Raw genomic sequence first — 27948 nt, 5'->3', positions numbered from 1 at the left:
ATCCGCAGACAATTAGTTGGATTATCGAATGATTAAAATTAACGGTAGTCGTATCGCCTACTAAGCGTAATTCCAAATCTCCGTGACTGCGGGCAGCGAAACGTAGTTATAATAATATTTCGAATTAATACTGCGAGTGATCGGAGCTGGTTTTGAGTTGATAAACATATTTGTATAATATGTACAGGGTACCAGAGTACAAGGCACTGTGTGAAAATAATTCAACAAACTCGGAGAGTGAACAGCGTACGGGATAATCAGACGAAATTTTGGCGCGGCTGGATTGATCATATCGAGTGTTCAGCGCCGAGATCTATGAATGAAATAATTACTCGTTCACGTACTCTGAAAGATCTGTAATGATCGATCGATCGCGTTATACGCCGAGTCCCTGCGAGTTAATACGCGGATGATTCAATATTGGAATTCCACTACGCGGGCTAATCAGGCTAAAACCACGCGAATAAATAACAGAGGTATTGCATTAGAATAATTAGTACTCGGTACTGTTGAAATCACGAGTTAGTAAAGCCCGGAGTTTCTCGTTATTATAAACCTCAGTTATTTGCCAAATAAAGTTTAATTACGCCCAACTGAAAGTCCGTCAAATCCATTTGACTAAGCAGCGTGTTTGAACATCAGTCTTTTTAGTTTTTGGTATAGTTTATTGCGAATTGCGGCAACTAAATTGCATTGGGAGATGCGAGTAGCACATTTCCGTTCGAAATACGATGCAGCGCGAAAATGTCGAGTACAAACCCGCGTTTGGAGCTGAATCGGGAAAATCGATCAGGCCGATTTATTCAACCGATCGCGATTTATTCCTGTTTCCACGTTATCGACAGTTATGTATTCAATGTACGCGTTGTACTCGATTTGAAATGCGCCTGGCTGACTTTTTATCATTTCGCATCATTCCTGTTTTCATTCTATCACTTCGAAGCTACCAGTTATTCTTCAATTCTCTGGCCGACCACGAGTTACGCCCTGTGAAGCCTTCGGGACTTCCACGTCTTCGGAGATGAGTAATATTTTATCCATGGCACAGGATTTTCGCCCGACAAAATCCGACCCCCTAGCCTGTTTCCTCTTTCATCGCCGCTGAGAGAATTCTGAAATTGAACATTACTGTTTCGTTCGCTTTTTTTCTTTCTCTACGAATCTACACGCATTTTTTGCACTTTTCAGTTTTGTAATGGTACTGTAATTAGGTGTATTCAGAAATATTATATGATATTACACCGGGATCGATTTGGAATTAAGGCGGTGTCCTGGTTTAGATGCCTAAAAATGGTGATTTACGGGGATTATTTTCCTTTTTTTGATATGCAGAGAAACAACGAAGCTTCTTCAAATTTTAAATGTATTTCAACACACAATTTGACGACAACAAATTTTTCTGGTACTTTTCAAATTTGCGTTTAAAAAACATTCGAAATTTTAAGAACCTTCGTTGTTCTTCTCCCTTTAAAAAAAAAAAAAAAAAAAAAAAAAAAAAAAAAAAAAAAAAAAAAAAAAAAAAAAAAAAAAAAAAAACACCAAATCACGGGAAATCGCCTTCTTGGGACCTTTAAATCAAGACACTGACTTAATCTAATACCTGCCAGTCCGCCAAACCATTTTGAGTGCTTCCCATCGCGCTTAATGGCTTAGAACCTCATTTCGGAAGTAAATTCGCATGTCTGATCGCGAGGTGTTTATTAGCAGCGCTTTGCATTCAAGGTATAAATTTCGAAGGCGCTAAACTTTCAGTGTCTTCGGAGTGGAATAAATTCTTCCCAACGCAAGCTGTGTGCATTGCGCTGTAAACTAATCAATCCCGCTGAAATATTCTAGATAGCCAAAAGTTTGTGAATTTAAAATTTCTCGACTAGTACCAGGTTTCCAGGCAACACGAAAAGCAATTTCTTTACAGATTTCATTGCCGGTTCAAAAGTAGCATCAGGCCTCGACACAATAAAACAATAAGAGAATGGAGCTCGCGCAGTTCTGGGATGGGAAAAGTTGGGAAACCTGGGGCGAGTGATAAGTAATTAATCGGCTTATGCCTCAGAAGAGGACTAAGTTTCTCCCGTAGACGGGAACTAATGGGAAAAATTTAGAATCTCTGGCTACAATAGGAGTAAGAGAGAGAGTGTGAGAGAGAGAGAGAGAGAGAGAGAGAGAGAGAGAGAGAGAGAGAGAGAGAGAGAGAGAGAGAGCAAGAAGCGGTAATCGCAACTCAAGAATTTACGTCATTTTCAAAATTGTCGCGCGCGAATATTAATTTATTTATTTATTAAATTTTTTTTTAAACGTCTTGGCGGTTTGCTGCACGTTCGTGTCAAACTTTGCATTTGGTACAGTAAAAGTGAACGCAATTTTCTCTGGAGAGCTGAGTGTAGGTAGTATGCGAATCATGCGTTCCTTGTCTAAATACCAGATTAATATTACTTGGCGAGGTGATTTCCAGAGTGTAGAGACGGCGAATCAAGCATTTTGCTCCTTTTCATCTCGTACTTTTGTCCCGGATGAACGGGATCGCTTCTTCAAATTGGAAACAGCACTAGCCTCGTACTTCCTTAACAACTCGTCGACAAAAGTGTCTTTCAATTTTTTCAGGCATCTGAAATAAAAGTCAAGAAATATAAAAGAAAGTCAACATGAAAACAATCCAAGCGGTATGAAGTTATGCATCCTTGTAGGAAACGCGTTTTCCTCAAAAGTAACTTCGGTACCTTCTGTATAACGAGTCCTGTCGAAATTTAACGATGTCGAAACTCGGTGCGTGAGGACGATGGATAACAAACGCGTCAGGTAGAACGACGAACCTGTAAAGTCATTGCCTGTAATTTTTTACCTCGACGTAAAACATGATAAACCTCCAGGCCGTATATTGAACTTGATTTTTTTCAAATTTCAGGATACTTTTAATAACATCACAGCCCATTTTTGTATCCGAAAGTATAAATTCTAGAAAATTTTGACGGCCTGATAATATATTTTTCACCAGGTTATAAAAATTTCCAAACCTGTATCCCATCGCCGCCAGATGAGCTATGTGCGAGACTTTGTTCCAACCGAAACCAACGAATCTGGTATCGTAGCTAGGAGCCGAACTCGGAACCACGACATACGGTTCGAAGTCTGGCTCCCAATCAACCTGCAAGAAAAATAACGACTCTGATGCATAGAAAAAGATTAATTGGCAATCGCGTTGAGGTAAAAAACTTCTAAATATTAGAACTCACATCGTACTTGTATAATTTACCTCGTATGGCTCAGAAGCCTTGCACCAGTGAGTGTAGTTCGTTGCCGCATGTCCCTGGGACCAGATGTGATATCGGAATGTGTAAAACATACCACGGTTCAGAGACCTAACGAGGGCTTCTTTGCTCTCGGGAAAATTGAACCTGAGCATAATAAGGGTTTCTTCCATAAGTGGGCAATATATTTATGCATTATTTAAGGATTGCGGATTACCGCACGTGAAATCTTGATACCTGTATCTTTCGGTTTCGAAGGCAGGTACTATCAACGCAACTTGTCTATCTTGGGTCAATCGCAGGGAGACAATACTGCTCATCAGTGTATCGTATAAACCATTGGAGGGTAAAAAGTCAACGTCTAATTGAAATACGTAGGATGTAGTCACGTGCGACATTCCTACGTTGCGTAAATAATTTACCGGGTAAAAGTCCTGCGAATGAAGATTGTTATTTTACGTTTAGGTGTGGCCGCCGATTACAATTCGTGCAATGATAGTGCAGAAAACACGTTTACCCCTTCCTTGTAGACGACGTGGTAGGCGATGTTTCTTCGTTTGCTCAGCTCCTCCGAACCCCGTACAAATTTAATGAAATTATAAGTGTCTGCGTCCGTAAAATACAGGGCCACGGATATCGCGCCTCTCCAACGTTTGCACAAATCTTCCAAAAGCGTTAACCGGTCTCCACTACACTGCGTGATCAGAGTCACGTCTGGGATGTACCGAAAGTTGTTTTCGTACTCGAGAAGGAACAAATACGTACGATAGTTAATTCGCGAACTTTCCTCGAATTTCTGACACGTGCCGTGACCAGTTTCCTGAAAAATAAGCCCGGTTCAAGGTTCAAGAAACAAGGCAGAATACAGCATTTATAGAGATTATCACTGAACTAAAGAATTATATACAGGTGACTTTCTCTAGAACGTGATATACCAAAAATTCTTACAATCGAACTTACCGAGTTTTGGGAAAAAACTCGCTCGTCTGCTTTTTGGCATGGGAAAAGCTGCCTTCGCAGCAGATTTCCGTCCAGCTCTAAAAATATTTGATACGCCTTTCGAAAGTCGTCAATATGCTTGTTGGTCACGTCTTGTTTTTTTGGTGAATTCCAGTGAATAATCTGAGCATAATAATTTCTGTATGTTCGTAAATTATTGATAAATGAGACGATGACTTAACAGTGAATAGAAAGTAGCCTACATTTATTTCGTTCGTGTTAGTATAACAATTTTCACTCAATGTTTGAACACTCAACTGAACGTTCCACGTACAATCAAGCCTGTACAATATACTGGGGTACTTCTTTATCACAGCATTTATTATATCTTGGTCGGCGAGATGAGTTTCGGAAATCTCTTCTAGGGTACCTCGCGACGTTTTTTCCCATATTTTCAGAAATTCCATACTCCTAAGTCGCTTCAAGTGCATCAAAATGACCCCCGTGTTGAAACCTCGACCCAATGCAGGCCAGGGAAACGGGTTTCTTGCTGACGGTTTTGAATACCAGTCACTTTGGTTTTCTACTAATCCTATGAGGTGCTGAGACTCAAAGTTGTCGAACAATTTCCATAGCCTTAGTATATCCGTTAGAATGGTAACATCAGTATCAAGTACTATCACTTTATCAACACTTAGTACCTCAGGAAGAATCAGTTTTAGCAGACCGTAAACTCCGGAGTAATGCTTGTTCGGTATCCAAGCTACTCGCGGTACCAATTCTGCGGACTTATAATAACTCAGTTGAACTGAAATTGAGGAAGAATGTTCTGTTAGAAGATTATTCAAAACTATTGTACTTATAAAATGGAAATGTCATTTTGAAATCAAGATTTCACAGAATTATAACTAGCGAATACTTTGTTTAACAGCAAGTATAGATGTACTGACCATTCGGTAGATTCCATGATTCAAATAACGTAAAAAGAGTTGTGTTGGCAATCTCGTCTACGATGAAGTGAAAGTGAAGAGGATTCCTTCGATAGAATAAAATGGACTTGACCACAATTACGGTAGTAAATGTCGAGTTGTATCCTGCGCATACCATCGCTACGTGGATGATGCTGCACTCGGTCTGTTAATTTTAGGATATCATTATTGAAATGCAGCTGCATTTACAGAGTAACGGACTATGCTATATTCTAGAATCACCCACAGGCGAGCTGGACAAGTGAAACGATGTTACCTCCACATTCCTTCGAGGCTGAGGCTGCTCGTCGGGCATTCGGTAGCCAGTGAGATTATGTGGTTCGTTTATGCTAGTATATACTTTTCTAAATTTGAGATCAGCCTGAAGTGCTTTTTTGGATTTGTCACTTTCTGCAACTGAGAAAATGTCAAAACCGTCGATCAAATAATTTGCTTAGGATGTTGTTTTAATTCGGCCAATATTAATCAGTACGATGCCCAGATTCCTGATCATATCGGCAGATACATACTCACCGTTCGAGAACAAGTAGAAGTAAAACATCGTCGATATCGCAATGGCTCCAATGAAACACCTTATCCATGGTCGAGCCATTCCAATCTATTGGGCATGCTTCGAGCCTGAAAGAAACGCTGAACACTAAACCTGAAAAATGTTCTACTTTTTTAACACATTTACAAACTGAGAATAAACTAGAATGAGAAGCAGCCAAGACTCGAGCTAAGAGCTAAATAAAATGTTACAGGGATTCACAGTATACGAGACAATTTCATCTACATTCTGCCGTGTCGTATGAGTTGACTGATTCGTGACTTTGGTTTTAAATGGGAGAGCAAGGTGAAATCAATTGAACAACATCGACGATGACGATGGATACACGAGCTTGATATTGTCGAGGTTAAGTAAGAATAAGAAAATATAAAGCTACGAATAGATTGAGCTTACCTCAAGGATTGCACGGATGACTTGTGACAAATTGCATATCAGAATATAATTTGTAGTTGCAGAGACGATGCATGTATCATGTGTATAATTATCAGAAAGAATATTATAAACATTGAGCATGCACAGAATGTAAGAAATGAACACATTCACCTATACGCTTGTTAAACAAAAACACAATGAATATATTATTGTGCAAAGTGTGATTCTGAACTAGTTAACTGAACTGATGTTGTGTGTAATAATTGAAACGTTCATCGATATTTTATCGTATTAGAAGTAAAAGCTTGCAGAAAAACATATCGAGGTTTCTGCCGACACATATGATGCACGCAGGCATGACGAAAACCAGATTGAATACGAATTAATGGCAGAAGTGCCCGCGAGACGATTTACAGCCGGTACTCAATTATGAGCAATTTAAAAAAATTTAATCTCCGCGGTCTAAACGGATCGCCGTCACAGTGTGGAAATAACATGTGGATTGTTTGTTGTCAATAGAGTGAAACAAAATACTCCCAGAGAGTACCAGGAATTGGCACAGAGGGAAGGACGGATCGGCTCAAGTCAGGGTTCCATCTGTTAGAGTTACTCGTGAATAGAACTCACTTCGTCGCTACGCTAACGGTTGAAAAAGAATTACGATCATTCACGCTCTTACCGACTAAGCTTATGTGGTATTCACGGTAGCGTTGACTCAATGCTGCATGAGTACTCGGAAAGCAGCGGAAGGAAACTGTTGCGGAACATCGAGCTGTTACCAGATTGAGCATAATTCGGGATATCATATCCTCGTCGCATTCCTGAGAGTGCGATTAGTCTGAATAGGGTCGTTTATGTCGATACGGGGCTGGAAAATTTTTTGCTTCGAGAATAAAAAGAGAAGTAAAACTAATTGGATTGCATTTTTTCCAGATTTTGAAAACTGCTGGAATCTATTTATTGAGACCCTACATCAATGTAAATTCACGAGAGAAATCCACTGCGCACGTTCTCGACTCGTTGCGAGCGACCTGTCGAAAGATACGGCCGGAAGATGTGAAGTTTGCAGTGGGCTTTTAAATGGGTGGGGGAAAAAATCATAATTTCATAACGATGAAGGATCAGTTTCAGTTAATAGACAATTTATTCAACATGCCTTAATTCTAGTACAAGTGTTCGAGTGTCGGTGTGTATAAGTACATTACAAGTTGCCGACTAGTGAGAAAGATAAAGGTAAAAAGAGATGCAAAAATATGATTTAATGAGGAGCATTCCATAGTAATTCTAACTATTGTATGTACAAGAAAGAGTGCAATGTGAATTATCTGAATCGAGATATGTGTAATATTATACAAGACAATTATTATTGTTATTTGTAAGTATGATTGAGATTCCGGCCTGAATGCACGTGCAACGCACTATGCAGAATGCAATACACTATGTATCATATTGTTACCGTCGTATGTGTCCTGAATTAAAATAAACGAACAATTCGACTTAATCGTATCTTCTGCCTATTTCCGCAGCTATTGGTGCAACGATGATTTCGTTCCCTAGTCGACGAAACTGGTCACTTTCATGTCCTGAAACACAGAACATAAGTAACAAATCAATCTATGTTCCATATGATTTCGATCCATTGTTTAGCGATTTGGAAGAGTGCTGGGTTTGATCTATTCTGACCGTAAGTAGACGAACTCTTGCGTGAGAAATCGATTGGGCGCAGTCCCAATACGCTGCGATCAACGCATCAGAAGTTACAGCCGAAAAACGAGAACCTGTGTTTTCGACATTTTTCAGCAGGTGCTTTTTCCTTCGTAACTTCTCTCCTGTTGATCCCACGCTCTTTTTGCTGCGTTTTCTGGGTTCCTTGGGGTCCAATTGATCGGGAAAGAGTCATACGAATCAGTTCTGAGACGAAAAATTTTTTGGTGAAAAAAAAAGGAAGGTTAACTAACCTCTTTGTATTTTTGGCAAAAATTTTCGCGATTTTAAAAAGTGCTGGAATCAGGTCTTTCTGGCACTATTCCGACGTAATTTCGCGAGAGAAATCGATTGGGCGCAGTCCCAATACGCTGCGATCAACGCATCAAAAGTTACAGCCAAAAAACGAAAACCCGAATTTTCGACATTTTTCAGCAGGTGCTTTTTCCTTCGTAACTGCTCTCCTGTTGATCCCACGCTCTTTTTGCTGCGTTTTCTGGGTTCCTTGGGGTCCAATTGATCGGGAAAGAGTCATACGAATCAATTCTGAGACGAAAAATTTTTTGGTGAAAAAAAAAGGAAGGTTAACCCCTTTGTATTTTTGGCGAAAATTTTCGCGATTTTAAAAAGTGCTGGAATCAGGTCTTTCTGGCACTATTCCGACGTAATTTCGCGAGAGAAATCGATTGGGCGCAGTCCCAATACGCTGCGATCAACGCATCGAAAGTTACAGCCAAAAAACGAAAACCCGAATTTTCGACATTTTTCAGCAGGTGCTTTTTCCTTCGTAACTTCTCTCCTGTTGATCCCACGCTCTTTTTGCTGCGTTTTGTGAGTTCCTGGTGGTCCAATTGATCGGGAAAGAGTCATACGAATCAATTCTGAGACGAAAAATTTTTTGGTGAAAAAAAAAGGAAGGTTAACCCCTTTGTATTTTTGGCGAAAATTTTCGCGATTTTAAAAAGTGCTGGAATCAGGTCTTTCTGGCACTATTCCGACGTAATTTTGCGAGAGAAATCGATTGGGCGCAGTCCCAATACGCTGCGATCAACGCATCAAAAGTTACAGCCAAAAAACGAAAACCTGAATTTTCGACATTTTTCAGCAGGTCCTTTTTCCTTCGTAACTTCTCTCCTGTTGATCCCACGCTCTTTCTGCTGCGTTTTCTGGGTTCCTTGGGGTCCAATTGATCGGGTAAGAGTCATACGAATCAATTCTGGGACGAAAAATTTTTTGGTGAAAAAAAAAGGAAGGTTAACCCCTTTGTATTTTTGCGAAAATTTTCGCGATTTTGAAAAGAGCTGGAATCAGGTCTTTCTGGCACTATTCCGACGTAATTTTGCGAGAGAAATCGATTGGGCGCAGTCCCAATACGCTGCGATCAACGCATCAAAAGTTACAGCCAAAAAACGAAAACCCGAATTTTCGACATTTTTCAGCAGGTGCTTTTTCCTTCGTAACTTCTCTCCTGTTGATCCCACGCTCTTTTTGCTGCGTTTTCTGAGTTCCTTGGGGTCCAATTGATCGGGAAAGAGTCATACGAATCAATTCTGAGACGAGAAATTTTTGGGTGAAAAAAAAAGGAAGGTTAACCCCTTTGTATTTTTTGCGAAAATTTTCGCGATTTTAAAAAGAGCTGGAATCAGGTCTTTCTGGCACTATTCCGACGTAATTTTGCGAGAGAAATCGATTGGGCGCAGTCCCAATACGCTGCGATCAACGCATCAAAAGTTACAGCCAAAAAACGAAAACCCGAATTTTCGACATTTTTCAGCAGGTGCTTTTTCCTTCGTAACTTCTCTCCTGTTGATCCCACGCTCTTTTTGCTGTGTTTTCTGGGTTCCCGGTGGTCCAATTGATCGGGAAAGAGTCATACGAATCAATTCTGAAACGAAAAATTTTTTGGTGAAAAAAAAAGGAAGGTTAACCCCTTTGTATTTTTGGCGAAAATTTTCGCGATTTTAAAAAGTGCTGGAATCAGGTCTTTCTGGCACTATTCCGACGTAATTTCGCGAGAGAAATCGATTGGGCGCAGTCCCAATACGCTGCGATCAACGCATCAAAAGTTACAGCCAAAAAACGAGAACCTGAATTTTCGACATTTTTCAGCAGGTCCTTTTTCCTTCGTAACTTCTCTCCTGTTAATCCCACGCTCTTTCTGCTGCGTTTTCTGGGTTCCTTGGGGTCCAATTGATCGGGTAAGAGTCATACGAATCAATTCTGAGACGAAAAATTTTTTGGTGAAAAAAAAAGGAAGGTTAACCCCTTTGTATTTTTGCGAAAATTTTCGCGATTTTGAAAAGAGCTGGAATCAGGTCTTTCTGGCACTATTCCAACGTAATTTTGCGAGAGAAATCGATTGGGCGCAGTCCCAATACGCTGCGATCAACGCATCAAAAGTTACAGCCAAAAAACGAAAACCCGAATTTTCGACATTTTTCAGCAGGTGCTTTTTCCTTCGTAACTTCTCTCCTGTTGATCCCACGCTCTTTTTGCTGCGTTTTGTGAGTTCCTGGTGGTCCAATTGATCGGGAAAGAGTCATACGAATCAATTCTGAGACGAAAAATTTTTTGGTGAAAAAAAAAGGAAGGTTAACCCCTTTGTATTTTTGCGAAAATTTTCGCGATTTTGAAAAGAGCTGGAATCAGGTATTTCTGGCACTATTCCAACGTAATTTTGCGAGAGAAATCGATTGGGCGCAGTCCCAATACGCTGCGATCAACGCATCAAAAGTTACAGCCAAAAAACGAAAACCAGAATTTTCGACATTTTTCAGCAGGTGCTTTTTCCTTCGTAACTTCTCTCCTGTTGATCCCACGCTCTTTTTGCTGCGTTTTGTGAGTTCCTGGTGGTCCAATTGATCGGGAAAGAGTCATACGAATCAATTCTGAGACGAAAAATTTTTTGGTGAAAAAAAAAGGAAGGTTAACCCCTTTGTATTTTTGGCGAAAATTTTCGCGATTTTAAAAAGTGCTGGAATCAGGTCTTTCTGGCACTATTCCGACGTAATTTTGCGAGAGAAATCGATTGGGCGCAGTCCCAATACGCTGCGATCAACGCATCAAAAGTTACAGCCAAAAAACGAAAACCCGAATTTTCGACATTTTTCAGCAGGTGCTTTTTCCTTCGTAACTTCTCTCCTGTTGATCCCACGCTCTTTTTGCTGCGTTTTGTGAGTTCCTGGTGGTCCAATTGATCGGGAAAGAGTCATACGAATCAATTCTGAGACGAAAAATTTTTTGGTGAAAAAAAAAGGAAGGTTAACCCCTTTGTATTTTTGGCGAAAATTTTCGCGATTTTAAAAAGTGCTGGAATCAGGTCTTTCTCGCACTATTCCGACGTAATTTCGCGAGAGAAATCGATTGGGCGCAGTCCCAATACGCTGCGATCAACGCATCAAAAGTTACAGCCAAAAAATGAAAACCTGAATTTTCGACATTTTTCAGCAGGTGCTTTTTCCTTCGTAACTTCTCTCCTGTTGATCCCACGCTCTTTTTGCTGCGTTTTCTGGGTTCCTCAGGGTCCAATTGATCGGGAAAGAGTCATACGAATCAATTCTGAGACGAAAAATTTTTTGGTGAAAAAAAAAGGAAGGTTAACCCCTTTGCATTTTTGGCGAAAATTTTCGCGATTTTAAAAAGTGCTGGAATCAGGTCTTTCTGGCACTATTCCGACGTAATTTTGCGAGAGAAATCGATTCGGCGCAGTCCCAATACGCTGCGATCAACGCATCAAAAGTTACAGCCAAAAAACGAAAACCTGAATTTTCGACATTTTTCAGCAGGTCCTTTTTCCTTCGTAACTTCTCTCCTGTTGATCCCACGCTCTTTCTGCTGCGTTTTCTGGGTTCCTTGGGGTCCAATTGATCGGGTAAGAGTCATACGAATCAATTCTGAGACGAAAAATTTTTTGGTGAAAAAAAAAGGAAGGTTAACCCCTTTGTATTTTTGCGAAAATTTTCGCGATTTTGAAAAGAGCTGGAATCAGGTCTTTTTGGCACTATTCCGACGTAATTTTGCGAGAGAAATCGATTGGGCGCAGTCCCAATACGCTGCGATCAACGCATCAAAAGTTACAGCCAAAAAACGAAAACCCGAATTTTCGACATTTTTCAGCAGGTGCTTTTTCCTTCGTAACTTCTCTCCTGTTGATCCCACGCTCTTTTCGCTGCGTTTTCTGAGTTCCTTGGGGTCCAATTGATCGGGAAAGAGTCATACGAATCAATTCTGAGACGAGAAATTTTTGGGTGAAAAAAAAAGGAAGGTTAACCCCTTTGTATTTTTTGCGAAAATTTTCGCGATTTTAAAAAGAGCTGGAATCAGGTCTTTCTGGCACTATTCCGACGTAATTTTGCGAGAGAAATCAATTGGGCGCAGTCCCAATACGCTGCGATCAACGCATCAAAAGTTACAGCCAAAAAACGAAAACCCGAATTTTCGACATTTTTCAGCAGGTGCTTTTTCCTTCGTAACTTCTCTCCTGTTGATCCCACGCTCTTTTTGCTGCGTTTTGTGAGTTCCTGGTGGTCCAATTGATCGGGAAAGAGTCATACGAATCAATTCTGAGACGAAAAATTTTTTGGTGAAAAAAAAAGGAAGGTTAACCCCTTTGCATTTTTGGCGAAAATTTTCGCGATTTTAAAAAGTGCTGGAATCAGGTCTTTCTGGCACTATTCCGACGTAATTTTGCGAGAGAAATCGATTGGGCGCAGTCCCAATACGCTGCGATCAACGCATCAAAAGTTACAGCCAAAAAACGAAAACCCGAATTTTCGACATTTTTCAGCAGGTGCTTTTTCCTTCGTAACTTCTCTCCTGTTGATCCCACGCTCTTTTTGCTGCGTTTTCTGAGTTCCTTGGGGTCCAATTGATCGGGAAAGAGTCATACGAATCAATTCTGAGACGAGAAATTTTTGGGAGAAAAAAAAAGGAAGGTTAACCCCTTTGTATTTTTTGCGAAAATTTTCGCGATTTTAAAAAGAGCTGGAATCAGGTCTTTCTGGCACTATTCCGACGTAATTTTGCGAGAGAAATCGATTGGGCGCAGTCCCAATACGCTGCGATCAACGCATCAAAAGTTACAGCCAAAAAACGAAAACCCGAATTTTCGACATTTTTCAGCAGGTGCTTTTTCCTTCGTAACTTCTCTCCTGTTGATCCCACGCTCTTTTTGCTGTGTTTTCTGGGTTCCCGGTGGTCCAATTGATCGGGAAAGAGTCATACGAATCAATTCTGAAACGAAAAATTTTTTGGTGAAAAAAAAAGGAAGGTTGACCCCTTTGTATTTTTGGCGAAAATTTTCGCGATTTTAAAAAGTGCTGGAATCAGGTCTTTCTGGCACTATTCCGACGTAATTTCGCGTGAGAAATCGATTGGGCGCAGTCCCAATACACTGCGATCAACGCATCAAAAGTTACAGCCAAAAAACGAAATCCCGAATTTTCGACATTTTTCAGCAGGTGCGTTTTCCTTCGTAACTTCTCTCCTGTTGATCTCACGCTCTTTTTGCTGCGTTTTCTGGGTTCCTTGAGGTCCAATTGATCGGGAAAGAGTCATACGAATCAATTCTGAGACGAAAAATTTTTCGGTGAAAAAAAAAGGAAGGTTAACCCCTTTGTATTTTTGGCGAAAATTTTCGCGATTTTAAAAAGTGCTGGAATCAGGTCTTTCTGGCACTATTCCGACGTAATTTCGCGAGAGAAATCGATTGGGCGCAGTCCCAATACGCTGCGATCAACGCATCAAAAGTTACAGCCAAAAAACGAAAACCCGAATTTTCGACATTTTTCAGCAGGTGCTTTTTCCTTCGTAACTTCTCTCCTGTTGATCCCACGCTCTTTTTGCTGCGTTTTGTGAGTTCCTGGTGGTCCAATTGATCGGGAAAGAGTCATACGAATCAATTCTGAGACGAAAAATTTTTTGGTGAAAAAAAAAGGAAGGTTAACCCCTTTGTATTTTTAGCGAAAATTTTCGCGATTTTAAAAAGTGCTGGAATCAGGTCTTTCTGGCACTATTCCGACGTAATTTTGCGAGAGAAATCGATTCGGCGCAGTCCCAATACGCTGCGATCAACGCATCAAAAGTTACAGCCAAAAAACGAAAACCCGAATTTTCGACATTTTTCAGCAGGTGCTTTTTCCTTCGTAACTTCTCTCCTGTTGATCCCACGCTCTTTTTGCTGCGTTTTCTGAGTTCCTTGGGGTCCAATTGATCGGGAAAGAGTCATACGAATCAATTCTGAGACGAGAAATTTTTGGGAGAAAAAAAAAGGAAGGTTAACCCCTTTGTATTTTTTGCGAAAATTTTCGCGATTTTAAAAAGAGCTGGAATCAGGTCTTTCTGGCACTATTCCGACGTAATTTTGCGAGAGAAATCGATTGGGCGCAGTCCCAATACGCTGCGATCAACGCATCAAAAGTTACAGCCAAAAAACGAAAACCCGAATTTTCGACATTTTTCAGCAGGTGCTTTTTCCTTCGTAACTTCTCTCCTGTTGATCCCACGCTCTTTTTGCTGTGTTTTCTGGGTTCCCGGTGGTCCAATTGATCGGGAAAGAGTCATACGAATCAATTCTGAAACGAAAAATTTTTTGGTGAAAAAAAAAGGAAGGTTGACCCCTTTGTATTTTTGGCGAAAATTTTCGCGATTTTAAAAAGTGCTGGAATCAGGTCTTTCTGGCACTATTCCGACGTAATTTCGCGTGAGAAATCGATTGGGCGCAGTCCCAATACACTGCGATCAACGCATCAAAAGTTACAGCCAAAAAACGAAATCCCGAATTTTCGACATTTTTCAGCAGGTGCGTTTTCCTTCGTAACTTCTCTCCTGTTGATCTCACGCTCTTTTTGCTGCGTTTTCTGGGTTCCTTGAGGTCCAATTGATCGGGAAAGAGTCATACGAATCAATTCTGAGACGAAAAATTTTTCGGTGAAAAAAAAAGGAAGGTTAACCCCTTTGTATTTTTGGCGAAAATTTTCGCGATTTTAAAAAGTGCTGGAATCAGGTCTTTCTGGCACTATTCCGACGTAATTTCGCAAGAGAAATCGATTGGGCGCAGTCCCAATACGCTGCGATCAACGCATCAAAAGTTACAGCCAAAAAACGAAAACCCGAATTTTCGACATTTTTCAGCAGGTGCTTTTTCCTTCGTAACTTCTCTCCTGTTGATCCCACGCTCTTTTTGCTGCGTTTTGTGAGTTCCTGGTGGTCCAATTGATCGGGAAAGAGTCATACGAATCAATTCTGAGACGAAAAATTTTTTGGTGAAAAAAAAAGGAAGGTTAACCCCTTTGTATTTTTGCGAAAATTTTCGCGATTTTGAAAAGAGCTGGAATCAGGTCTTTTTGGCACTATTCCGACGTAATTTTGCGAGAGAAATCGATTGGGCGCAGTCCCAATACGCTGCGATCAACGCATCAAAAGTTACAGCCAAAAAACGAAAACCCGAATTTTCGACATTTTTCAGCAGGTGCTTTTTCCTTCGTAACTTCTCTCCTGTTGATCCCACGCTCTTTTCGCTGCGTTTTCTGAGTTCCTTGGGGTCCAATTGATCGGGAAAGAGTCATACGAATCAATTCTGAGACGAGAAATTTTTGGGTGAAAAAAAAAGGAAGGTTAACCCCTTTGTATTTTTTGCGAAAATTTTCGCGATTTTAAAAAGAGCTGGAATCAGGTCTTTCTGGCACTATTCCGACGTAATTTTGCGAGAGAAATCAATTGGGCGCAGTCCCAATACGCTGCGATCAACGCATCAAAAGTTACAGCCAAAAAACGAAAACCCGAATTTTCGACATTTTTCAGCAGGTGCTTTTTCCTTCGTAACTTCTCTCCTGTTGATCCCACGCTCTTTTTGCTGCGTTTTGTGAGTTCCTGGTGGTCCAATTGATCGGGAAAGAGTCATACGAATCAATTCTGAGACGAAAAATTTTTTGGTGAAAAAAAAAGGAAGGTTAACCCCTTTGCATTTTTGGCGAAAATTTTCGCGATTTTAAAAAGTGCTGGAATCAGGTCTTTCTGGCACTATTCCGACGTAATTTTGCGAGAGAAATCGATTGGGCGCAGTCCCAATACGCTGCGATCAACGCATCAAAAGTTACAGCCAAAAAACGAAAACCCGAATTTTCGACATTTTTCAGCAGGTGCTTTTTCCTTCGTAACTTCTCTCCTGTTGATCCCACGCTCTTTTTGCTGCGTTTTCTGAGTTCCTTGGGGTCCAATTGATCGGGAAAGAGTCATACGAATCAATTCTGAGACGAGAAATTTTTGGGAGAAAAAAAAAGGAAGGTTAACCCCTTTGTATTTTTTGCGAAAATTTTCGCGATTTTAAAAAGAGCTGGAATCAGGTCTTTCTGGCACTATTCCGACGTAATTTTGCGAGAGAAATCGATTGGGCGCAGTCCCAATACGCTGCGATCAACGCATCAAAAGTTACAGCCAAAAAACGAAAACCCGAATTTTCGACATTTTTCAGCAGGTGCTTTTTCCTTCGTAACTTCTCTCCTGTTGATCCCACGCTCTTTTTGCTGTGTTTTCTGGGTTCCCGGTGGTCCAATTGATCGGGAAAGAGTCATACGAATCAATTCTGAAACGAAAAATTTTTTGGTGAAAAAAAAAGGAAGGTTGACCCCTTTGTATTTTTGGCGAAAATTTTCGCGATTTTAAAAAGTGCTGGAATCAGGTCTTTCTGGCACTATTCCGACGTAATTTCGCGTGAGAAATCGATTGGGCGCAGTCCCAATACACTGCGATCAACGCATCAAAAGTTACAGCCAAAAAACGAAATCCCGAATTTTCGACATTTTTCAGCAGGTGCGTTTTCCTTCGTAACTTCTCTCCTGTTGATCTCACGCTCTTTTTGCTGCGTTTTCTGGGTTCCTTGAGGTCCAATTGATCGGGAAAGAGTCATACGAATCAATTCTGAGACGAAAAATTTTTCGGTGAAAAAAAAAGGAAGGTTAACCCCTTTGTATTTTTGGCGAAAATTTTCGCGATTTTAAAAAGTGCTGGAATCAGGTCTTTCTGGCACTATTCCGACGTAATTTCGCGAGAGAAATCGATTGGGCGCAGTCCCAATACGCTGCGATCAACGCATCAAAAGTTACAGCCAAAAAACGAAAACCCGAATTTTCGACATTTTTCAGCAGGTGCTTTTTCCTTCGTAACTTCTCTCCTGTTGATCCCACGCTCTTTTTGCTGCGTTTTGTGAGTTCCTGGTGGTCCAATTGATCGGGAAAGAGTCATACGAATCAATTCTGAGACGAAAAATTTTTTGGTGAAAAAAAAAGGAAGGTTAACCCCTTTGTATTTTTAGCGAAAATTTTCGCGATTTTAAAAAGTGCTGGAATCAGGTCTTTCTGGCACTATTCCGACGTAATTTTGCGAGAGAAATCGATTCGGCGCAGTCCCAATACGCTGCGATCAACGCATCAAAAGTTACAGCCAAAAAACGAAAACCTGAATTTTCGACATTTTTCAGCAGGTCCTTTTTCCTTCGTAACTTCTCTCCTGTTGATCCCACGCTCTTTCTGCTGCGTTTTCTGGGTTCCTTGGGGTCCAATTGATCGGGTAAGAGTCATACGAATCAATTCTGAGACGAAAAATTTTTTGGTGAAAAAAAAAGGAAGGTTAACCCCTTTGTATTTTTGCGAAAATTTTCGCGATTTTGAAAAGAGCTGGAATCAGGTCTTTTTGGCACTATTCCGACGTAATTTTGCGAGAGAAATCGATTGGGCGCAGTCCCAATACGCTGCGATCAACGCATCAAAAGTTACAGCCAAAAAACGAAAACCCGAATTTTCGACATTTTTCAGCAGGTGCTTTTTCCTTCGTAACTTCTCTCCTGTTGATCCCACGCTCTTTTTGCTGCGTTTTCTGAGTTCCTTGGGGTCCAATTGATCGGGAAAGAGTCATACGAATCAATTCTGAGACGAGAAATTTTTGGGAGAAAAAAAAAGGAAGGTTAACCCCTTTGTATTTTTTGCGAAAATTTTCGCGATTTTAAAAAGAGCTGGAATCAGGTCTTTCTGGCACTATTCCGACGTAATTTTGCGAGAGAAATCGATTGGGCGCAGTCCCAATACGCTGCGATCAACGCATCAAAAGTTACAGCCAAAAAACGAAAACCCGAATTTTCGACATTTTTCAGCAGGTGCTTTTTCCTTCGTAACTTCTCTCCTGTTGATCCCACGCTCTTTTTGCTGTGTTTTCTGGGTTCCCGGTGGTCCAATTGATCGGGAAAGAGTCATACGAATCAATTCTGAAACGAAAAATTTTTTGGTGAAAAAAAAAGGAAGGTTGACCCCTTTGTATTTTTGGCGAAAATTTTCGCGATTTTAAAAAGTGCTGGAATCAGGTCTTTCTGGCACTATTCCGACGTAATTTCGCGTGAGAAATCGATTGGGCGCAGTCCCAATACACTGCGATCAACGCATCAAAAGTTACAGCCAAAAAACGAAATCCCGAATTTTCGACATTTTTCAGCAGGTGCGTTTTCCTTCGTAACTTCTCTCCTGTTGATCTCACGCTCTTTTTGCTGCGTTTTCTGGGTTCCTTGAGGTCCAATTGATCGGGAAAGAGTCATACGAATCAATTCTGAGACGAAAAATTTTTCGGTGAAAAAAAAAGGAAGGTTAACCCCTTTGTATTTTTGGCGAAAATTTTCGCGATTTTAAAAAGTGCTGGAATCAGGTCTTTCTGGCACTATTCCGACGTAATTTCGCAAGAGAAATCGATTGGGCGCAGTCCCAATACGCTGCGATCAACGCATCAAAAGTTACAGCCAAAAAACGAAAACCCGAATTTTCGACATTTTTCAGCAGGTGCTTTTTCCTTCGTAACTTCTCTCCTGTTGATCCCACGCTCTTTTTGCTGCGTTTTGTGAGTTCCTGGTGGTCCAATTGATCGGGAAAGAGTCATACGAATCAATTCTGAGACGAAAAATTTTTTGGTGAAAAAAAAAGGAAGGTTAACCCCTTTGTATTTTTGCGAAAATTTTCGCGATTTTGAAAAGAGCTGGAATCAGGTCTTTTTGGCACTATTCCGACGTAATTTTGCGAGAGAAATCGATTGGGCGCAGTCCCAATACGCTGCGATCAACGCATCAAAAGTTACAGCCAAAAAACGAAAACCCGAATTTTCGACATTTTTCAGCAGGTGCTTTTTCCTTCGTAACTTCTCTCCTGTTGATCCCACGCTCTTTTCGCTGCGTTTTCTGAGTTCCTTGGGGTCCAATTGATCGGGAAAGAGTCATACGAATCAATTCTGAGACGAGAAATTTTTGGGTGAAAAAAAAAGGAAGGTTAACCCCTTTGTATTTTTTGCGAAAATTTTCGCGATTTTAAAAAGAGCTGGAATCAGGTCTTTCTGGCACTATTCCGACGTAATTTTGCGAGAGAAATCAATTGGGCGCAGTCCCAATACGCTGCGATCAACGCATCAAAAGTTACAGCCAAAAAACGAAAACCCGAATTTTCGACATTTTTCAGCAGGTGCTTTTTCCTTCGTAACTTCTCTCCTGTTGATCCCACGCTCTTTTTGCTGCGTTTTGTGAGTTCCTGGTGGTCCAATTGATCGGGAAAGAGTCATACGAATCAATTCTGAGACGAAAAATTTTTTGGTGAAAAAAAAAGGAAGGTTAACCCCTTTGCATTTTTGGCGAAAATTTTCGCGATTTTAAAAAGTGCTGGAATCAGGTCTTTCTGGCACTATTCCGACGTAATTTTGCGAGAGAAATCGATTGGGCGCAGTCCCAATACGCTGCGATCAACGCATCAAAAGTTACAGCCAAAAAACGAAAACCCGAATTTTCGACATTTTTCAGCAGGTGCTTTTTCCTTCGTAACTTCTCTCCTGTTGATCCCACGCTCTTTTTGCTGCGTTTTCTGAGTTCCTTGGGGTCCAATTGATCGGGAAAGAGTCATACGAATCAATTCTGAGACGAGAAATTTTTGGGAGAAAAAAAAAGGAAGGTTAACCCCTTTGTATTTTTTGCGAAAATTTTCGCGATTTTAAAAAGAGCTGGAATCAGGTCTTTCTGGCACTATTCCGACGTAATTTTGCGAGAGAAATCGATTGGGCGCAGTCCCAATACGCTGCGATCAACGCATCAAAAGTTACAGCCAAAAAACGAAAACCCGAATTTTCGACATTTTTCAGCAGGTGCTTTTTCCTTCGTAACTTCTCTCCTGTTGATCCCACGCTCTTTTTGCTGTGTTTTCTGGGTTCCCGGTGGTCCAATTGATCGGGAAAGAGTCATACGAATCAATTCTGAAACGAAAAATTTTTTGGTGAAAAAAAAAGGAAGGTTGACCCCTTTGTATTTTTGGCGAAAATTTTCGCGATTTTAAAAAGTGCTGGAATCAGGTCTTTCTGGCACTATTCCGACGTAATTTCGCGTGAGAAATCGATTGGGCGCAGTCCCAATACACTGCGATCAACGCATCAAAAGTTACAGCCAAAAAACGAAATCCCGAATTTTCGACATTTTTCAGCAGGTGCGTTTTCCTTCGTAACTTCTCTCCTGTTGATCTCACGCTCTTTTTGCTGCGTTTTCTGGGTTCCTTGAGGTCCAATTGATCGGGAAAGAGTCATACGAATCAATTCTGAGACGAAAAATTTTTCGGTGAAAAAAAAAGGAAGGTTAACCCCTTTGTATTTTTGGCGAAAATTTTCGCGATTTTAAAAAGTGCTGGAATCAGGTCTTTCTGGCACTATTCCGACGTAATTTCGCGAGAGAAATCGATTGGGCGCAGTCCCAATACGCTGCGATCAACGCATCAAAAGTTACAGCCAAAAAACGAAAACCCGAATTTTCGACATTTTTCAGCAGGTGCTTTTTCCTTCGTAACTTCTCTCCTGTTGATCCCACGCTCTTTTTGCTGCGTTTTGTGAGTTCCTGGTGGTCCAATTGATCGGGAAAGAGTCATACGAATCAATTCTGAGACGAAAAATTTTTTGGTGAAAAAAAAAGGAAGGTTAACCCCTTTGTATTTTTAGCGAAAATTTTCGCGATTTTAAAAAGTGCTGGAATCAGGTCTTTCTGGCACTATTCCGACGTAATTTTGCGAGAGAAATCGATTCGGCGCAGTCCCAATACGCTGCGATCAACGCATCAAAAGTTACAGCCAAAAAACGAAAACCTGAATTTTCGACATTTTTCAGCAGGTCCTTTTTCCTTCGTAACTTCTCTCCTGTTGATCCCACGCTCTTTCTGCTGCGTTTTCTGGGTTCCTTGGGGTCCAATTGATCGGGTAAGAGTCATACGAATCAATTCTGAGACGAAAAATTTTTTGGTGAAAAAAAAAGGAAGGTTAACCCCTTTGTATTTTTGCGAAAATTTTCGCGATTTTGAAAAGAGCTGGAATCAGGTCTTTTTGGCACTATTCCGACGTAATTTTGCGAGAGAAATCGATTGGGCGCAGTCCCAATACGCTGCGATCAACGCATCAAAAGTTACAGCCAAAAAACGAAAACCCGAATTTTCGACATTTTTCAGCAGGTGCTTTTTCCTTCGTAACTTCTCTCCTGTTGATCCCACGCTCTTTTTGCTGCGTTTTCTGAGTTCCTTGGGGTCCAATTGATCGGGAAAGAGTCATACGAATCAATTCTGAGACGAGAAATTTTTGGGAGAAAAAAAAAGGAAGGTTAACCCCTTTGTATTTTTTGCGAAAATTTTCGCGATTTTAAAAAGAGCTGGAATCAGGTCTTTCTGGCACTATTCCGACGTAATTTTGCGAGAGAAATCGATTGGGCGCAGTCCCAATACGCTGCGATCAACGCATCAAAAGTTACAGCCAAAAAACGAAAACCCGAATTTTCGACATTTTTCAGCAGGTGCTTTTTCCTTCGTAACTTCTCTCCTGTTGATCCCACGCTCTTTTTGCTGTGTTTTCTGGGTTCCCGGTGGTCCAATTGATCGGGAAAGAGTCATACGAATCAATTCTGAAACGAAAAATTTTTTGGTGAAAAAAAAAGGAAGGTTGACCCCTTTGTATTTTTGGCGAAAATTTTCGCGATTTTAAAAAGTGCTGGAATCAGGTCTTTCTGGCACTATTCCGACGTAATTTCGCGTGAGAAATCGATTGGGCGCAGTCCCAATACACTGCGATCAACGCATCAAAAGTTACAGCCAAAAAACGAAATCCCGAATTTTCGACATTTTTCAGCAGGTGCGTTTTCCTTCGTAACTTCTCTCCTGTTGATCTCACGCTCTTTTTGCTGCGTTTTCTGGGTTCCTTGAGGTCCAATTGATCGGGAAAGAGTCATACGAATCAATTCTGAGACGAAAAATTTTTCGGTGAAAAAAAAAGGAAGGTTAACCCCTTTGTATTTTTGGCGAAAATTTTCGCGATTTTAAAAAGTGCTGGAATCAGGTCTTTCTGGCACTATTCCGACGTAATTTCGCGAGAGAAATCGATTGGGCGCAGTCCCAATACGCTGCGATCAACGCATCAAAAGTTACAGCCAAAAAACGAAAACCCGAATTTTCGACATTTTTCAGCAGGTGCTTTTTCCTTCGTAACTTCTCTCCTGTTGATCCCACGCTCTTTCTGCTGCGTTTTCTGGGTTCCTTGGGGTCCAATTGATCGGGTAAGAGTCATACGAATCAATTCTGAGACGAAAAATTTTTTGGTGAAAAAAAAAGGAAGGTTAACCCCTTTGTATTTTTGCGAAAATTTTCGCGATTTTGAAAAGAGCTGGAATCAGGTCTTTTTGGCACTATTCCGACGTAATTTTGCGAGAGAAATCGATTGGGCGCAGTCCCAATACGCTGCGATCAACGCATCAAAAGTTACAGCCAAAAAACGAAAACCCGAATTTTCGACATTTTTCAGCAGGTGCTTTTTCCTTCGTAACTTCTCTCCTGTTGATCCCACGCTCTTTTCGCTGCGTTTTCTGAGTTCCTTGGGGTCCAATTGATCGGGAAAGAGTCATACGAATCAATTCTGAGACGAGAAATTTTTGGGTGAAAAAAAAAGGAAGGTTAACCCCTTTGTATTTTTTGCGAAAATTTTCGCGATTTCAAAAAGAGCTGGAATCAGGTCTTTCTGGCACTATTCCGACGTAATTTTGCGAGAGAAATCAATTGGGCGCAGTCCCAATACGCTGCGATCAACGCATCAAAAGTTACAGCCAAAAAACGAAAACCCGAATTTTCGACATTTTTCAGCAGGTGCTTTTTCCTTCGTAACTTCTCTCCTGTTGATCCCACGCTCTTTTTGCTGTGTTTTCTGGGTTCCCGGTGGTCCAATTGATCGGGAAAGAGTCATACGAATCAATTCTGAAACGAAAAATTTTTTGGTGAAAAAAAAAGGAAGGTTGACCCCTTTGTATTTTTGGCGAAAATTTTCGCGATTTTAAAAAGTGCTGGAATCAGGTCTTTCTGGCACTATTCCGACGTAATTTCGCGTGAGAAATCGATTGGGCGCAGTCCCAATACACTGCGATCAACGCATCAAAAGTTACAGCCAAAAAACGAAAACCCGAATTTTCGACATTTTTCAGCAGGTGCTTTTTCCTTCGTAACTTCTCTCCTGTTGATCCCACGCTCTTTTTGCTGCGTTTCCTGGGTTCCTTGAGGTCCAATTGATCGGGAAAGAGTCATACGAATCAATTCTGAGACGAAAAATTTTTCGGTGAAAAAAAAAGGAAGGTTAACCCCTTTGTATTTTTGGCGAAAATTTTCGCGATTTTAAAAAGTGCTGGAATCAGGTCTTCCTGGCACTATTCCGACGTAATTTCGCAAGAGAAATCGATTGGGCGCAGTCCCAATACGCTGCGATCAACGCATCAAAAGTTACAGCCAAAAAACGAAAACCCGAATTTTCGACATTTTTCAGCAGGTGCTTTTTCCTTCGTAACTTTTCTCCTGTTGATCCCACGCTCTTTTTGCTGCGTTTTGTGAGTTCCTGGTGGTCCAATCGATCGGGAAAGAGTCATACGAATCAATTCTGAGACGAAAAATTTTTTGGTGAAAAAAAAAGGAAGGTTAACCCCTTTGTATTTTTGGCGAAAATTTTCGCGATTTTAAAAAGTGCTGGAATCAGGTCTTTCTGGCACTATTCCGACGTAATTTTGCGAGAGAAATCGATTGGGCGCAGTCCCATTACGCTGCGATCAACGCATCAAAAGTTACAGCCAAAAAACGAAAACCTGAATTTTCGACATTTTTCAGCAGGTGCTTTTTCCTTCGTAACTTCTCTCCTGTTGATCCCACGCTCTTTCTGCTGCGTTTTCTGGGTTCCTTGGGGTCCAATTGATCGGGTAAAAGTCATACGAATCAATTCTGAGACGAAAAATTTTTTGGTGAAAAAAAAAGGAAGGTTAACCCCTTTGTATTTTTGGCGAAAATTTTCGCGATTTTAAAAAGTGCTGGAATCAGGTCTTTCTGGCACTATTCCGACGTAATTTTGCGAGAGAAATCGATTGGGCGCAGTCCCAATACGCTGCGATCAACGCATCAAAAGTTACAGCCAAAAAACGAAAACCCGAATTTTCGACATTTTTCAGCAGGTGCTTTTTCCTTCGTAACTTCTCTCCTGTTGATCCCACGCTCTTTTTGCTGCGTTTTGTGAGTTCCTGGTGGTCCAATTGATCGGGAAAGAGTCATACGAATCAATTCTGAGACGAAAAATTTTTTGGTGAAAAAAAAAGGAAGGTTAACCCCTTTGTATTTTTGGCGAAAATTTTCGCGATTTTGAAGAGTGCTGGAATCAGGTCTTTCTGGCACTATTCCGACGTAATTTCGCGAGAGAAATCGATTGGGCGCAGTCCCAATACGCTGCGATCAACGCATCAAAAGTTACAGCCAAAAAATGAAAACCTGAATTTTCGACATTTTTCAGCAGGTGCTTTTTCCTTCGTAACTTCTCTCCTGTTGATCCCACGCTCTTTCTGCTGCGTTTTCTGGGTTCCTTGGGGTCCAATTGATCGGGAAAGAGTCATACGAATCAATTCTGAGACGAAAAATTTTTTGGTGAAAAAAAAAGGAAGGTTAACCCCTTTGTATTTTTGGCGAAAATTTTCGCGATTTTGAAGAGTGCTGGAATCAGGTCTTTCTGGCACTATTCCGACGTAATTTCGCGAGAGAAATCGATTGGGCGCAGTCCCAATACGCTGCGATCAACGCATCAAAAGTTACAGCCAAAAAACGAAAGCCCGAATTTTCGACATTTTTCAGCAGGTGCTTTTTCCTTCGTAACTTCTCTCCTGTTGATCCCACGCTCTTTTTGCTGCGTTTTGTGAGTTCCTGGTGGTCCAATTGATCGGGAAAGAGTCATACGAATCAATTCTGAGACGAAAAATTTTTTGGTGAAAAAAAAAGGAAGGTTAACCCCTTTGTATTTTTGGCGAAAATTTTCGCGATTTTAAAAAGTGCTGGAATCAGGTCTTTCTGGCACTATTCCGACGTAATTTTGCGAGAGAAATCGATTGGGCGCAGTCCCAATACGCTGCGATCAACGCATCAGAAGTTACAGCCAAAAAACGAAAACCCGAATTTTCGACATTTTTCAGCAGGTGCTTTTTCCTTCGTAACTTCTCTCCTGTTGATCCCACGCTCTTTTTGCTGCGTTTTCTGGGTTCCTCAGGGTCCAATTGATCGGGAAAGAGTCATACGAATTAATTCTGAGACGAAAAATTTTTTGGTGAAAAAAAAAGGAAGGTTAACCCCTTTGTATTTTTGGCGAAAATTTTCGCGATTTTGAAGAGTGCTGGAATCAGGTCTTTCTGGCACTATTCCGACGTAATTTCGCAAGAGAAATCGATTGGGCGCAGTCCCAATACGCTGCGATCAACGCATCAAAAGTTACAGCCAAAAAACGAAAACCTGAATTTTCGACATTTTTCAGCAGGTGCTTTTTCCTTCGTAACTTCTCTCCTGTTGATCCCACGCTCTTTTTGCTGCGTTTTCTGGGTTCCTTGGGGTCCAATTGATCGGGAAAGAGTCATACGAATCAATTCTGAGACGAAAAATTTTTTGGTGAAAAAAAAAGGAAGGTTAACCCCTTTGTATTTTTGGCGAAAATTTTCGCGATTTTAAAAAGTGCTGGAATCAGGTCTTTCTGGCACTATTCCGACGTAATTTTGCGAGAGAAATCGATTGGGCGCAGTCCCAATACGCTGCGATCAACGCATCAAAAGTTACAGCCAAAAAACGAAAACCCGAATTTTCGACATTTTTCAGCAGGTGCTTTTTCCTTCGTAACTTCTCTCCTGTTGATCCCACGCTCTTTTTGCTGCGTTTTGTGAGTTCCTGGTGGTCCAATTGATCGGGAAAGAGTCATACGAATCAATTCTGAGACGAAAAATTTTTTGGTGAAAAAAAAAGGAAGGTTAACCCCTTTGTATTTTTGGCGAAAATTTTCGCGATTTTGAAGAGTGCTGGAATCAGGTCTTTCTGGCACTATTCCGACGTAATTTCGCGAGAGAAATCGATTGGGCGCAGTCCCAATACGCTGCGATCAACGCATCAAAAGTTACAGCCAAAAAACGAAAACCCGAATTTTCGACATTTTTCAGCAGGTGCTTTTTCCTTCGTAACTTCTCTCCTGTTGATCCCACGCTCTTTTTGCTGCGTTTTCTGGGTTCCTCAGGGTCCAATTGATCGGGAAAGAGTCATACGAATCAATTCTGAGACGAAAAATTTTTTGGTGAAAAAAAAAGGAAGGTTAACCCCTTTGTATTTTTGGCGAAAATTTTCGCGATTTTGAAGAGTGCTGGAATCAGGTCTTTCTGGCACTATTCCGACGTAATTTCGCAAGAGAAATCGATTGGGCGCAGTCCCAATACGCTGCGATCAACGCATCAAAAGTTACAGCCAAAAAATGAAAACCTGAATTTTCGACATTTTTCAGCAGGTGCTTTTTCCTTCGTAACTTCTCTCCTGTTGATCCCACGCTCTTTTTGCTGCGTTTTCTGGGTTCCTTGGGGTCCAATTGATCGGGAAAGAGTCATACGAATCAATTCTGAGACGAAAAATTTTTTGGTGAAAAAAAAAGGAGGGTTAACCCCTTTGTATTTTTGGCGAAAATTTTCGCGATTTTAAAAAGTGCTGGAATCAGGTCTTTCTGGCACTATTCCGACGTAATTTCGCGAGAGAAATCGATTGGGCGCAGTCCCAATACGCTGCGATCAACGCATCAAAAGTTACAGCCAAAAAACGAAAACCTGAATTTTCGACATTTTTCAGCAGGTCCTTTTTCCTTCGTAACTTCTCTCCTGTTGATCCCACGCTCTTTCTGCTGCGTTTTCTGGGTTCCTTGGGGTCCAACTGATCGGGTAAGAGTCATACGAATCAATTCTGAGACGAAAAATTTTTGGGTGAAAAAAAAAGGAAGGTTAACCCCTTTGTATTTTTTGCGAAAATTTTCGCGATTTTGAAAAGAGCTGAAATCAGGTCTTTCTGGCAATATTCCGACGTAATTTTGCGAGAGAAATCGATTGGGCGCAGTCCCAATACGCTGCGATCAACGCATCAAAAGTTACAGCCAAAAAACGAAAACCTGAATTTTCGACATTTTTCAGCAGGTCCTCTTTCCTTCGTAACTTCTCTCCTGTTGATCCCACGCTCTTTCTGCTGCGTTTTCTGGGTTCCTTGGGATCCAATTGATCGGGAAAGAGTCATACGAATCAATTCTGAGACGAAAAATTTTTTGGTGAAAAAAAAAGGAAGGTTAACCCCTATGTATTTTTGGCGAAAATTTTCGCGATTTTAAAAAGTGCTGGAATCAGGTCTTTCTGGCACTATTCCGACGTAATTTCGCGAGAGAAATCGATTGGGCGCAGTCCCAATACGCTGCGATCAACGCATCAAAAGTTACAGCCAAAAAACGAAAACCTGAATTTTCGACATTTTTCAGCAGGTGCTTTTTCCTTCGTAACTTCTCTCCTGTTGATCCCACGCGCTTTTTGCTGGGTTTTCTGGGTTCCTTGGGGTTCAATTGATCGGGAAAGAGTCATACGAATCAATTCTGAGACGAAAAATTTTTTGGTGAAAAAAAAAGGAAGGTTGACCCCTTTGTATTTTTGGCGAAAATTTTCGCGATTTTAAAAAGTGCTGGAATCAGGTCTTTCTGGCACTATTCCGACGTAATTTCGCGAGAGAAATCGATTGGGCGCAGTCCCAATACGCTGCGATCAACGCATCAAAAGT

General features: G+C 41.0%; 1 protein-coding gene across 5 annotated transcripts; it reads right to left on the bottom strand.

Moving 5' to 3' along the window:
* Positions 1-1523: 1523 nt before the first annotated feature.
* On the bottom strand, positions 1524-6616 carry LOC107217058 (LARGE xylosyl- and glucuronyltransferase 2-like). 5 transcript variants are annotated; one of them, XM_046744024.1, is made up of 12 exons: positions 6117-6616; positions 5687-5816; positions 5400-5569; positions 5135-5318; positions 4448-4992; positions 4206-4367; positions 3763-4065; positions 3483-3679; positions 3251-3392; positions 3012-3142; positions 2718-2810; positions 1524-2605 (listed from the first exon to the last, which is right to left on the bottom strand). In XM_046744024.1, the coding sequence occupies exons 2-12, from the start codon at positions 5763-5765 to the stop codon at positions 2470-2472; spliced, it is 2142 nt and encodes a 713-aa protein (XP_046599980.1). In that variant the 5' UTR covers positions 5766-5816; positions 6117-6616; the 3' UTR covers positions 1524-2469. The 5 variants fall into 5 exon arrangements, with proteins under 5 accessions (XP_046599980.1, XP_046599982.1, XP_015509907.1 ...); XM_046744026.1 differs by having other exon boundaries at positions 5400-5563; XM_015654421.2 differs by having other exon boundaries at positions 5430-5569; positions 6117-6615.
* Between the last annotated feature and the right edge of the window lie 21332 nt (positions 6617-27948).

The sequence above is a fragment of the Neodiprion lecontei genome, chromosome 6 (genome assembly GCF_021901455.1).
Source record: "Neodiprion lecontei isolate iyNeoLeco1 chromosome 6, iyNeoLeco1.1, whole genome shotgun sequence".
Classification (NCBI taxonomy): domain Eukaryota; kingdom Metazoa; phylum Arthropoda; class Insecta; order Hymenoptera; family Diprionidae; genus Neodiprion; species Neodiprion lecontei.
This window is presented reverse-complemented; position numbering and strand designations above follow the sequence as displayed.

Coding starts and splice junctions, on each gene's coding strand:
- LOC107217058 (XM_046744024.1), bottom strand. CDS start 5,765: ATGGCTCGACCATGGATAAGGTGTTTCATTGGAGCCATTGCGATATCG. Junction 5,570..5,686: donor CTTCTACTTGTTCTCGAACG/GTGAGTATGTAT, acceptor ACATTTTCTCAG/TTGCAGAAAGTGACAAATCC. Junction 4,066..4,205: donor GAGTTTTTTCCCAAAACTCG/GTAAGTTCGATT, acceptor CTTATTTTTCAG/GAAACTGGTCACGGCACGTG.